This window comes from Lissotriton vulgaris, chromosome 6 (genome assembly GCF_964263255.1).
Source record: "Lissotriton vulgaris chromosome 6, aLisVul1.2, whole genome shotgun sequence".
Lineage (NCBI taxonomy): Eukaryota > Metazoa > Chordata > Amphibia > Caudata > Salamandridae > Lissotriton > Lissotriton vulgaris.
This window is the reverse complement of record NC_141694.1, coordinates 1,770,531,033-1,770,545,101: the sequence shown is the minus strand read 5'-3', so window position 1 is coordinate 1,770,545,101 and position 14,069 is coordinate 1,770,531,033. Positions and strand designations below refer to the sequence as shown.

At 43.0% G+C, this 14,069-nt stretch overlaps 1 protein-coding gene across 1 annotated transcript; it reads left to right on the top strand.

Moving 5' to 3' along the window:
- The first annotated feature begins 57 nt into the window (after positions 1-57).
- On the top strand, positions 58-13,819 carry PTRHD1 (peptidyl-tRNA hydrolase domain containing 1). The gene is made up of 3 exons (XM_086928025.1): positions 58-184; positions 12,656-13,008; positions 13,473-13,819. The coding sequence occupies exons 2-3, from the start codon at positions 12,664-12,666 to the stop codon at positions 13,641-13,643; spliced, it is 516 nt and encodes a 171-aa protein (XP_086784151.1). The 5' UTR covers positions 58-184; positions 12,656-12,663; the 3' UTR covers positions 13,644-13,819.
- Positions 13,820-14,069: the final 250 nt, after the last annotated feature.

The following is a 14,069-nucleotide window of genomic DNA, read 5'->3' as shown; positions in this document are numbered from 1 at the left end:
GAAGTGATGCCCCAGCCGCACGTGGGCCGGACTGTACGTTTGCCCAGTGAAGGGAGGGAAACCGGAAGTTGTAGCCCAGTTGCGTGCTGGCCGGCACTCCAGGCTGTCCTCCGCTGTCTCGGAGAGGCGCTGCAGTCTGCGGACCTAGAAGTGCTGGTTCAGCGGCACGGGCCACGTTTTCAAGGTTTGTACCTCATGCCGAGAACCGCCGGAGCACCATTTGCCTGCTTTAAAGGGGCGAGAACAGCTGTCAGATGCAGAACAGAAACAGCACGTGAGAAGCGAGCATGTTCATGAGTCAGACAGCTTCACAATAAGTCACGTTAGTAAAATGTACAATGAATTACATAACACGGAGACTGCATTACCTCCTCGTCAGCCCTCCCCGTCCCAGTCCTAACTACATGAACCTGGACTGGGACGGGGAGGGCTACGACTCGGAGTAATGAATATTACCGGTGAGTAACCGGTCATTACCTCCTCGTCAGCCCTCCCCGTCCCAGTCCAGGTTCATGTAGTTAGGACTGGGACGGGGAGGGCTACGACACGGAGTAATGAATATTACCGGTGAGTAACCGGTCATTAAAATGGACTTATAGAAATGGGATTGTTATGGGTATATAGAGCTTCCTACCCTTAACTAGGAGCTAATGCAGCTTGGGAACGGATAACACGCTACGGGTTTCCAGACATTAGAAATGTCTGTAGTCATGCGTACTGAATGGTATGTAGTTCGTGCATAGAGATTGCAGTTGCAATGCTGTTCTTGTTGATTATATTGATGTTTCAGAACGTTACGCAAAATGAAATACGGGGAAGTTCACAATATTAGTAGGGGTCTACTAACGTGAGAGTGTAGCTAATTTGTTTATTGTGCGCATCTGGGCATCCGTTTCACCTGCCTTCCATTCAGAGCAGAAATTGAGGGTACACACGGGTAGACAGACTGTGTCTACCCACTATTTTCACAGGGTGGGCGTTGTCTAACCTGCCAAGAGGTTGGGCCCACAGAAATATGCTGAACTTGTTCTGGTATCATTATCAGACACCAGGACAATTTCAGCAACACCTGCAAGTTGTCTGCTTTTGTTCTAAGCACCAACATGCAGAAGCTTATCAGATTCCAGCTGGTCAATAACAAAAGCCAAAGTTAAGAGACCATCAGGCCTCCTTTTGTTGGAGTATCCTGACTTGGAGCTGTAGGGAGCCTCACACCTACATGCAATGGAGGGTAAACAAGGGCTCACAGCTAATCACTTCACATGTACTTAAGAGAGGATTGCTTTTGACTCTCTTCCGTCCATGTATATAAGAGATGTGTATGCACTGCAACAATGTCAGATGTGTTAGGTTGTTCCAGTATTTACACTAATAACAATTTAAATACCACTATTGTATTTTGCGCTTTAGCACTACTCCTCCCAATGCAAGGTGTCAGAGTGGTTTACATCACACGCACACTTTATACATTGACAATAAATCATATGTGTGCAGGTTACAAGTCCTAAAAAAAGAAGCGGGGGATGCTGACGTTACCATAGGAAGTGACATCACGAAAGGTGGCTTGCACCATCAGACTCATTGCCCCCCCAGCCCACCATTAGATGCGATTGCATCAGAGAAGCCAGCGTGTGAGCAGCGTTCTGAATGAGCTCAGACCTCGCCCCAGAGAGGCCAAAGAGTGAATGTGTGGCTCCATTTGCTTCAGTTATCGAGCTCCCGGTTAAATAAGCGGGGGGACGCTGTCCACCCGCGTGGTACCCCGACTCGAGCCCTACATGTGTGTAAATCAATGTACAGGATGTGTTATATAAGACAGTGTTACAAGGTGTAGGCGTCACATGTCCTTCATAGCTCACTGTGGTATAGTAGAAGGATTACAATTTATGAACTGCAAGTAACAAAAGGATCTTTGTGTTAAATGCAGTTACCAACTTACCCATTTACATAAAATACAAATCTGTCATCTCTGTGTTACATAATGTGTTTTGTATGACACCTATTAACCATCTATGCTACTTTGATTCAAAACTGGGACTAGGCAAAACACAGATTTCTCCAGCAAATACGTTATCCTCCAGAGTTATCTTACCATTCTTATTATTCCCTAAGATGTCACATAAAGATCTCTGCAGCAGGTGCCTTAACCTCATAGGATATTTAAAAATACAGACGTTGCAACCAATTATGCATAACAGATTTACTGCCACATTTCTCCTTGTTGCCAATTTCTTTGTGGCAGGGTTTTAAAAAATAAATTTATAAGTTGAGGCCCAGATTTTGTGTTGAGGTTGCATCAATTTTTTGGCAAAACCCCAACGCAAAATATAATTTGTTAACTATTGTAATGCACTCAAATGTACTCATGATAGAACTGCTAAATATGTGTGAGGTCTTAAGATCTGATGTCACTTCCTGGGCGGTCATAGGTTGTAATGCCACTTCCTGTGTTGCCACGTGCGATGTCATGCGCCATTATGTCACACGTGATGTCATGCCCATGATGCCACTTGTATACTACCCAACTTGGTTAGTCCTCCCATTTCTCTTTTTTAGGACTTGTGTCATGCTTCCATTGGATCCACAGGACTGCTTGTCGAACCCCTCCTAACATTGCCCCATTGCAGGCTATACATTTGAGTGTTTTTTCTTCCTACTTCAGCTTGGTCAAGTCATGTACTGTATCAATCAGGGCACTTCCCTTGTGGTCTGTCTGATCTATTTAACCTACCTTCTTAGGACTTCTAGGTAAAGGGCAGAAAGGTTGGGGGCATCCTTCTGTGGTGTCCTACCTATTTAGTATGACTACATAGGACCCAACCCCCCCCTACCTGTCAAGCACAAACACTGGGTAAGTAATTCATAACACTTCTCAAACATGTACTTCACATTTAATCTACAAATAAAACAGGCTGTCAGGTTGTAGAGGGGCCTCCAGGTAGATATTAAAAGAGCCCAGGAAGCCTAGGTATCTCAGATATATAGGCTTCCCCCACAAAAACTGCAGATAATGTTTGAGGCAAACCCTCTCCCACCAACCTAGGTGGCCATGCGTCATCATCTGGTTGCATAATTTATCTGAAATTATTATAGGGACAAATGGGCCTCCTGTTTAGAGGGAGAACACTTGAGGATGTAGGAGGGTATCCTATAAATAGAGTTAAAACCCCCTGTAGAAATTCATACTCATTCTTTATTCTGGGAAAACCAAAGGTATGGTTAAATAACCTGATCAGGGATGTTTGGGATAAAGAAAGGTAAGACGGTCGTGAAGATTCAGACCGTTGTTAAAAATAGGTGCCAGTGGTGTAAGCTCTGGTGATTCTGATGGATTACATTTGTCCTTCAGGAGTACTGATTGTTTCCGTTTTTTTAGTGAGTATAGTTTTTGCAACTTTCACACACAGTGGTGGGTTTAAGGGACTTTACTTGATTCACAATTTTCTTTAAAAGTTTTTGAGTATCAGCGTGCCTTGTACCATGTGAAGTTCTGAAATCCTTGAAATTATAATGATGAATAACGGCAACTTTTTAAATTGATGTTTACAGGCCCCTGATGAAGAGCTCCACGAGCTCGAAATTCATTGGGCACAGAGAAGATTCATCTAAAAACTTTGTTTTGTATTATGTTGTGATCAGGTTGAAAATGTAATAGATTTCTTGTGATTTTTTGTGATTTACCAGCAGTTCACGCTGATGTTAATTTCTATGGAAATGTTACTAAAGCAAAGCTTTTGAAGTAAATTTGAATTGTTTCAATTCAATTACAAGTTTGAATATTTTTTATGTAATATATTGTAAAAAGTTTGAAAAAAAGCAGGGTGTTGTTCGCTCAGAACCACAATAGCAACAGTGCACTAAGGTTAAGTGTGTCACACACTTAAGATAGGTTATTACGTGCAGGCACGGGGAGGACAAACGTGCCACCTTGGAGCACGCTTGAGTATAAAAAGCTGAAAGGAAAGACTAAACTAAGAAATAAAGAGTTTAATCATTGTTCATAAATCATACAGGAGTGCTTCTCCCACACAGGAACGCATTTTGGGATAAATACAGTACCTGCAACCCCCTGGTCCTGTTTAAAACAGGGAGCCCACTTGTCCATATAATAATTTCTGGCAAACTTGGTAAAGCCATTGATGAGACATGCCACCTAGGTGGGGGTGGGGTGGGGTGTGGGGGGAGGTTTGCCATACTAATTTTGTTTTGAAACAAATATGGTTGATACACATGGGCTTTCCTGGACTACTGCAGTATCTACACAGAGGACCTTCTACGTCCTGATTGGGACGGGGCACTCTTCCCCCTCCCCCGGTCCCCGCCATTGCATTTTTAGGTCTTGACTATTCTATCCCGTTAGGGATTGAATAGGCGAGATTATAGCAAGCAATCCGAAAAGTCTACCTAGCCTGCGGATCGCGTACAGTTCATGTGAGGCAGGCGTGTGCACATCAAACACCATCGGCCTCGGCATCAGACTTCTCAAAGGAAGCCGCTCGCACACCACCATTTGTCTGAGCCTCGGCATCAGACTTCAAAGGAATCTGCTCCCAAGCCACTCCCCCGCCCCCCCCCCATCAGACTTTTAAAGAATGCGCTCCCCCTCCCCCCCCCCAATGCAGATAGCTTGGGTTTTTTTAGCATCCATTTCGCAGGGAAGCTGTGTTTTGTTCGGCGTTCTCTGCACCTTTCTCGTTTTTTTTTCTGGACGAAAGTGAAACCCTACCGTGTTTGTTTACAGTAGCCTTGCTCCTCAAATGCTGTTGCTGTGTTGCCATCTCTCTAGGGACACTCAGCTTTAAAACACTCGACTTGCTAGCTGCAATGCTACAAACGCTATGCTTTGCCTCTAGACACGTTGATCCCTCGCAGACTGTGCTGACTCTGTCCCTCCTGATTCTGAAACTGACCAACGCAGTCACCACGCAGTCTCTTCTCTCTGTCTTATGATGTCTTCCCTGCCACCATTTACTTCGGACCCACACCCTCACGCCCTCTCACCCTCACTCCCTCATCCCCCACACACCCTCAACCCCCCTCACCCTCACACCCCCTCATCCTCACCCTCACACCCCCTCATCCTCACCCTCACACCCCCTCAATCAATCAAGAAATTTGTATAGCGCGCTACTCACCCGGCGGGTCTCAAGGCGCATGGGGGAGAGGGGTCCGCTACTGCTCGAGCAGCCAGGTCTTGAGTTGCTTCCTGAAGGAGAGGTGGTCTTGGGTCAGACGGAGTTGGATGGGAAGGGAGTTCCAAGTCTTGGCTGCCAGGTAGGAGAAGGATCTTCCTCCCATGGTGGTTCTTCGGATGCGTGGAATGGCAGCGAGGGTGTGGCTGGTTGATCGCAGCTGTCGGGTGGGGTGTAGAAGGTCAGGTGGTTGTTGAGGTACCTGGGCCCAGGTTGTGGAGGGCCTTGTGTGCGGGGGTGAGGAGACGGAACGTGATTCTCTTGCTGACGGGGAGCCAGTGCAGGTCTCTTAGGTGTCCGGAGATGTGGTTGTGTCGGGGGATGTCCAGGATGAGTCGTCCTGAGGCGTTCTGGATGCGTTGGAGTCTTTTCTGCAGTTTGGCTGTGGTTCCGGTGTAGAGGGTGTTTCCGTAGTCCAGTCGGCTGGTGATGAGTGCCCTCACACATTCACCCCCACACACCCTCACCCCACACACCCTCACCCCCCTCACCTCCTCACCCCCCTCATCCTCACCCTCACACACCCTCTCAACCTCACATCCCCTCACCCCCTCACCCTCACACACCCCCTCACTCACCCTCTCACCCACCCACACACACACACCCTCTCACCCCCTCTCACCCACCCTCACACACCCTCTCACCCACCCTCACACACCCTCTCACCCACCCTCACACCCTCACTCACACCCCCTCACACACTCACACCCCCTCACACACTCTCACCCCCTCACACACTCTCACCCACTCACACACTCTCACCCACCCTCACACACCCTCACCCTTACAACCCCACACCCTCTCAACCTCACACACCGTCTCACCCTCACACCCTCTCACTCACACACCCTCTCACCCTCACACCACCTCACCCTCACCCACCCCCTCACACACACTCTCACTCCCTCACCCTCAACCCCCCTTACCCTCACCCCGTCACCCTCACAACCCCACACCCTCCCCCTCACTCACACACCCTCCCCCTCACTCACACACCCTCACACCCCCTCACCCTCACACCCCCTCACCCTCACACCCCCTCACCCTCACACACCCTCACTCACACCTCCTCAACCTCACACACCCTCACCCTCACACGCCCTCACTCACACCCTCACCCACCCTCACACCCCCTCACCTTCACCCCCTCACACACCCTCACCCACATCCCCTCACCCCCCCTCACCAGCATATCATAAGAAAGCACAGCATAACAAAACACAGCATAGCATAACAAAAAAAGCATTGGGTAGCAAAACATACTATAGCATAACAAAAAAAAGCATAGGATAGCAAAACAAAACAGCATAGCAAAACACAACATAGCATAGCATAACAAAACACAACAAAACACAGCATAACAAAGCATAGCATAACAACGCATAGCATGGCATAACATAACAAAGCATAACAACACATTGCATAGTATAACAAAACATAGCAGAACAAAGCATAGCATAACAAAATATAACATAAAACAAAGCATAGCATAATAAAGCATAGCATAACAAAACATAGCAAAACACAACAAAGCATAGCAAAACAAAACACAACAAAACATAGCATACATAACAAAACATAGCATTGCAAAGCATAGCAAAACATAGCATAACACAACAAAACATAGCATATAACAAAACATAGCATAGCATAACAAAACAAAGCTTAGCATATCATAACAAAACATAGCATAACAAAACACAACAAAACATAGCATAACAAAACAAAGCATAGGATAGCAAAACTTAACATAGCATAACAAAACAAAGCGTAGGATAGCAAAAGATAGCATAGCATAACATAACAAAACATAGCATAACAAAACCCAACACATAGCATAACAAAACATAGCAAAACACAACAAAACATAGCATAGCTTAACAATACACAACAAAACATAGCATAACAAAACATATAATAGCATAGCAAAACATAGCATAGCAAACACAACAAAACATAGCATAGCAAAACAAAGCATAATAAAACACAACAAAACATAGTATAACAAAACATGGCATAGCAAAACATAGTATAGCATAACAAAACATAGCATAGCATAACAAAACACAGCATTGCATAGCATACAGCATCACTCGTTCGCCATCCAACATCACTCAGCGCCACCACAGCATCAATCTGTGCAACCATTCAACAACACCTGGTTCAAATATGTTCTCTCAATGTTTCAAGCTTTATTACAAATGTAATAAAAATATGTTAATATTTCACTTCGGTTCTTGGATTTTCGTCACAATAAAATACACTGAACATAATCTCCACAAAAGTTATTTACAAAACTTTAAGCTATTGCCACCGCAGTTTGTGTTCTGATGACACCCCTATGGTGCGCCGTGCTGCAGCATCAAAGCTTGGGGAGTTTGCAAAGGTTCTGGAGCTCGAGTATGTAAAAAATGACATAATTCCCCTGTTTACAAATTTGGCTTCTGATGAACAGGTAAGCTTCTGGTTTGAAAACTGCTTTTTAAATCAACAGGCATCACTGATCAACGCAACGCTGGCGTGGTCCACCTTAAAATCGGCGTGAATGCTTGTTCTCCCTAATTGTTTGTGTGCCAATATATATCGTCCGTTCTGCCATGTATATTTGGTTGCTTTGGACTGGTTTGAGTTGCTCTTAGATTTTAATCTAGCTTCTGTCTATCACTGTAGTTTTTCTAATATACTTTTATTTTTTCTTGTTTGAGTAAAACTTTGAGTGAAATGCCCACTTCATATCCCAAACTTCTGTGATGCACTTAATAGCGGCTGAAGGAAAAGCATTAGAGTGGTTTCAAACTGTTATTTGGTCTCACTACAATATTCATGCACTCAAGACGAGACAATATTCATAGATGTTTTCGTACTTGAAAAAGAGGTGTTAGTTTTAGTTTGAGTCATGCACAATTTTAACTTCATATTGGATAACAATAGCTCTTGAGCATTGAGTGCAAAATCCTTGCTCTTCTTCCACCCCTTGGCTTTGTAATTTTTATAATTTTATGAGTGAAACGTACAATTTTAGGACCTGAAAAAGATTTGACTGAGGCTTCTGTTTTGACCACAATATTTGAAGTAGGTCTTTCATATTTCTCTTTTATTTGATTTTTGTTGAGGCTGTACTAAAAAAACTGGTGTTAGTTATCCATTTGAAGAGGCCTGGAAGGGTGTTATTAGCGTTGATTATTTGCCTCTGTGAAATGTCAAATGGCTGTGCCATAATTTTTCCTTTTTGGATACGACACAAAGAGTGCTAGAGTAAATCTTGCTGCTTTTCCTTTGCAGATGGTGTCTCTAATATCCGGGCAATTTAGAACTATAACGCAATGCAATATAGTTTAGCTATGAATATATTTTGTAATAACTTGCCTTTCTTTTTAGAAAACATTTGAATTTGTTTAAAGAACTTTAAAAAAAAAGCACAATTTTGTTTAAATGTGTGGTGATGCTCCTTGACTTTAACGGACTAGCTTCTTTAAATTGACCAATGAAGCTTTTCTGTAAGCATTTAGTATTTATCATGTATTGATAAAATTGATCAGTGGTCTATAAGGGTTTGGAAGCTATTCCAATGAATCTGCTGAAGTCCAAATTTCGATTAAATGTTAGTAACCGCTTTTATTTACTTTTAGTGTATCTGTATCTCCCTGGTCAGCCTTTTGTTGCCAGTCAGTACCTTCACTACTACCACCTTATGTGCTGTTGACTTATTTTACACAGCTGCACCATCTCGTTAATTCTTTCTGCAACGTTTCCTGTGCCAGAATTCTGCGTTGCCTTTCTTAATAGCTTCACCTGATGAATCACGGTTTATAATTCTATCAGAGAGGGCTTGCTCTACATGACTCTTCAGAAGTGTGTATTCCGGTCTTTGTGTTAGTCTGTGTATAGGTTTTGTAAAGAGCTGTTGCCTATCTTAGATATTACCCCTTCTCATTCTGTCTGTTGCTCGTTTCTTTACCATTGCTCCAGCATCTCCAGTCTTTTCCTACATCACTTTTCTTGTCTTGTTAGTCTTTGATTTTCTACATGTTTTTTGAGTTGATAGTCTTCTTAGATGTCTTAACTTAATGGCACATCGGTCCTTAACATCACACAATTTTTGATAACCAAATGTTACTGATTTTTAGAGGTTAACACAGTTAATTGGCTCCATGGGGGGGACTTCCACCTGCAGGCAGTGTCCCGTTTGGTCCCCAACAAAAGTCCTTTCCATTCCCCGGCCCACAGTCTCCTCCAATAAACCCAACCCTGGGGGCGAGGTTAATCTGATGGCCTAGAATCCTGCATAGAAATCTCCCTTCCTTTCCCCTCTCAAAAGGGGATCTGTGCCGGGCAAGTCGTGAACATGTGGAAGAAGTTGGTATTAATTGGCGAGCAATGAAACACTAGAGGCACAAACAATCTTCTGCTAAAACCTCGAAGATTCTGGAAGGAAAAAACTTATAAACGCTCTTTCTCAGGAATGGCACCCAGGATCTGGAACTCACTCCCTCCTGAAACTAGACTCATCTCCTCCTTCACACTTTTTAAGAAAGAAGTAAAAGCTATTCTCATGGCCAAATACACTTGACCTATTAATGTTGATTTGTAAAGATTCTGACCGATCTGTATTATTCTGCTCGATCCCTATGACTATGTGTTTTACCTGTATTATTTTCTTAACTGATTATCTTTGCACACACTTATCTGTAATATTTGCTTTATTGCTGTACCTGTGTTACTTTACTCCCTAATGACCTGCTCTCATTCTCTTGTTGGTATCCCCTGCATTGTAAAGCGCTCTGATATCTGCAAAGATCTTGTTCGCGCTATATAAAACTTTCAAAATAAAAATAAATAAATACATTACAATAACTTTTATTTAAGTATTAATTATTGAAAAAAAAATTAAAAGCCACTGTTATTTGTAATATCAATACATGTAAGTCAGGTAAATACAACACATATTGCATTACAATTGCTATAGGTGTCACATTTGCGAAAGTTATAACTATTAGCATTGTAAATGACAAAGCTATTAATTTAGCTATTTTCAAAAACAAAACATAAATAAAAAAATTGTCATTTACAATACCAAAAGCTCAAATATTCCTAATGCCAGACCTATTGCATTGCAAATGCTTGTTTATATTGTTCTTCACATTTTAACCATAACAGGGTAAGGACAGTTTATCAGGGATTGAGCCTGCAGTCAACTTAGGTGGGGTTTGCTACCCCTGGTGAAACCCACTGTCGGTTCCATCTGGGAGAAGATATTTCACTCCTAGGTTGCGCCCATAGCCAATTCCTTAAAAGAGAGATAACCACTCATCAGTCAGACCCACTATCAATCCACCTGGGAGGAATTATTCACTCCTGGGTTGAGCCCAGCCCACAGGAATTTTAAAATGTCAGAAGATGGTCACCCCTGGGCTGAGCCCATTGCCAAAATCCAAAAAGCAAAACAAAGACAGCTACCATATGATAATTCCTACATGGTACATGTGCTACACTGTCTCCCAACAGAGAGAAGTTAATGAGCAGAGCATAGTGAATTAGCATGGGGGTCAGATTGCCAGAATGATCCCTTGAACCTCCTGTCCTCCACTTTAATCAATGTGGGTCTTCCCATGCCACTGTGATCCCCATTGTGAACCCTCACTGTAACTCCCACCTCCTACCCACCCTTCTGCCCCTCAACCTTTTCTAAGTAGCATGCTCCTCAGATGGAAACTACTTATGCACCCATGCTAAAACCGGATGCCCTCCTAAACCAGCCGCAAAACAAGCATGTATAGAGGTGATGTTTACAGATGGATCCTTCCCATACTAACCCTTCTCCCTTACACACAACAGATATGGGCCTCACCATGCCAAGTTCCAATCATCATTCAATAGACAAGGGTTAGACCTGCAGAAATACACTGGCTAATACAGACATATCACTTCCTTCATAATTTTTTCAAACTTTGAATGTTCAAGTGTCAAAAGAACGTTCCCTTTTTGCAAAAAGCATCCTGTTTGATTTCTATTCTCACATCAATTATAGTCTTTTATAGCAGTAGTTCCAAAAGAATACCCCTCTACATACCCAGCCTATTCCCATCCTTTCGGGGCTGTTGCCCCAGATATCACTGCCAGCAGGGCCCACTCTAGGATTATCCATGTACTTGTATTATATCAGGTCCAAATATTATAATCCCCTAGCCGACGTTGTGTGAAATCTATCCTTTTTCTGTGGAGTAACTGCAGGCTCTTGACCCCAATCTCCTATTTCCTCTTCCTCTGTCTCAAGGTGATAGCCAGCAAAAAATAAGTGAGGTGTAGCCTCATCTGAGGCCCCTCTTACCTCCAGTATTGCCAGAGAGCTCTTGTGCATAGCAGCACCACGCCATACAAAACGTTTACCCATGGCTGCTGGTACCTGGATCACTGAGAAAGGCATCAGCAGTGGAATGAAGAAGTGGTACTTAAGTCAAGGAATGCACTACCCCTTCATCTTCTGTCCACTGACAATGGTCCCGTCGCCATTCATTGCCAAAGTACACAATGCCAGCTGCAACAACATTACATTTGGCATGGCTTCTTACATTTTATATGGCATGTCTGTTAAGGCACATTCTACAATAAGATGAGTGGATCAATTTAAACATGTAATTTCTTGACAACTATTTTACAGACAAACATATTTTTCTCCACATCTTATCTATTATATCCCCTTCTCAATCATTCCTTAACTTTAAGGCGTCATCCGGCCTTATAGAGACCCAAAATCCTCCTACTGCCCTGACCAAGATCATTACTGCTTACAGGACCCACAAACCCATGGAATTGAGGAACACTATAACTAGATGCCTAGACCATTCTCCTATATAGGACTAACTACCCCCCTGACACCTCAAAGTCCTCTCTCATTTCTGCAAAGGTCTTAAGTTTATCTTCTGAAAAGAGGTTCCCAAATGTATGACTTCACTTATATCACTGGCTGATGTCGTAAACAGGTCTCCTACCCTCAAGTGAACGCAGGGAGTTATGGAGATCCAAACTAGAACTACTGCCCCTCATCCACATTTGTTGAACCTATTATCTCTGTGTATGTCTGGTAGCCTGTTACTTTGCAGCAGAAGGTTCTCTCCTGATTCCAGGTGCATTCTCCCAGTAATTCTTTTTGCACTCCATTCTGGAGTCATTCATTGTACCCTTTACTGTAGGTGTGCTATAGTAGGATGCTCTTTTATAGCTGGAAGCCATACACTTCCTATCTAATTGTTTTTAATGCTATGCCTTGTTTTCCCATCTCTTCCCAGACTAGCTTGCACAGCATGTTGTACCCGTCTCTGATACTGTAATAATTGAAACTGCATAAAATATACGGAATTGTGAAATTGCTGATATCTGAAATCTGTATAACATGGGCACAAAAATGATGGTGTTGTACCTCTGCACTATGTTTGTAATTTAGCATTACTATTATCTCTCCACAGGAAACTCTATGCTTAAAGACAAGCACTTAAATACCTTACCAGGCAGCATCAAAACAGGCTGTCTTCTATGCCATTGGAGGTTTGGAAAGGGTCTGCTGAAATTAGTTATTGCATTGAAACGCACATCTCAGATGGCGGCGGTCGTAGCAGGTGGCAGTGGTGGTGCACCCCAACGTCTCGTTCAGTATGTAGTAGTGCGCGGAGACCTACAGAAGGTCCTGGCGTGGCCACTCGGGGCCCTTGTTGCACAGGCTTGTCATGCAGCCACAGCAGCTATACATCTCCACTATAGCCACCCACACACATGTGCCTACCTGCAAGAGTTGGACTGCATGCACAAAGTAGTGCTAGAGGTAAGTGTCGTAACAAGTCATGAATGAAAAAATAACTTGCGCCACAGGAAAAAAGTAGCAGTGCCTGAAATAGGAAATAGAGACTTGAGAAGCACAAGTTTAAAAAAAAGGCTTTTGTAAGTGTGCCAAATAAGAGTTGGAATCTGGCCTGTAGCACGTGTTCAGTTCCACCAAATACCATTACAGAATTAAAGCACAGGGGAGGATCAGGGGTGACCCCTACTTCCAGCACCCACCTTAGCCGAGGGGCAGGTAGTTTTTGAGTTCTTACTACAAGAATTAGCTCTGCTTGCAGTGCTAATTCTCACTATTAATTTTGGTAATAGTGAGTTTAACTCACCAATTTGGTAAACGTCTTGTTTACAAAGAACAATGTACTTAATTTGGGGTTGGCATCTTGCTTTGATTTATCTTATTCAAGTAGTATGTAAATGGGGATAAACTTTTTATTTTCATTCTTCCAGGCACCAGATGAAGGATCCTTGACCACATTAGCTGGGACATTGAAGCAAGAAAACATTGACCACAAAGTGTGGATTGAGCAGCCAGAGAACATTGCTACATGCATAGCCCTGAGACCTTATCCAAAGGAGGAAGTCCACCGATATTTCAAAAAACTCAAACTCCTCAAGTGACAGCCAAAGTTCACTTCTTTGTACTGAAAATGCAAATTCATACTGCACGTTGTACATTTGCCATTATCAGGCACTGAAACAATGATGGAAAGGCAGTCATGAGAGAAATCTAGAATACTGTTTTCAATTTGCTATTAAAATAGTAATAAAATGAACATTTATTATATTGAGAAAAACTGTAGATCCTTTATAGGATTATTTCGAGGGCTTTAAAATAATGAACAAAAAACCTTGGCACAACCATAGCTCCCATTCGCTTCGGTTCATGCACCTATCCTAATGTACGCTGAGCCCAGTTTTTAACCCACTCCATAATCACTATTTTTCTACTCAGGTTGACTTTTCCAATGTGGATGTTTATGAAGCTTGGCCTTGTTAGATAAACTTATGATCTTGTTACAATAGGAGTTTGGGGGGAAGCAGACC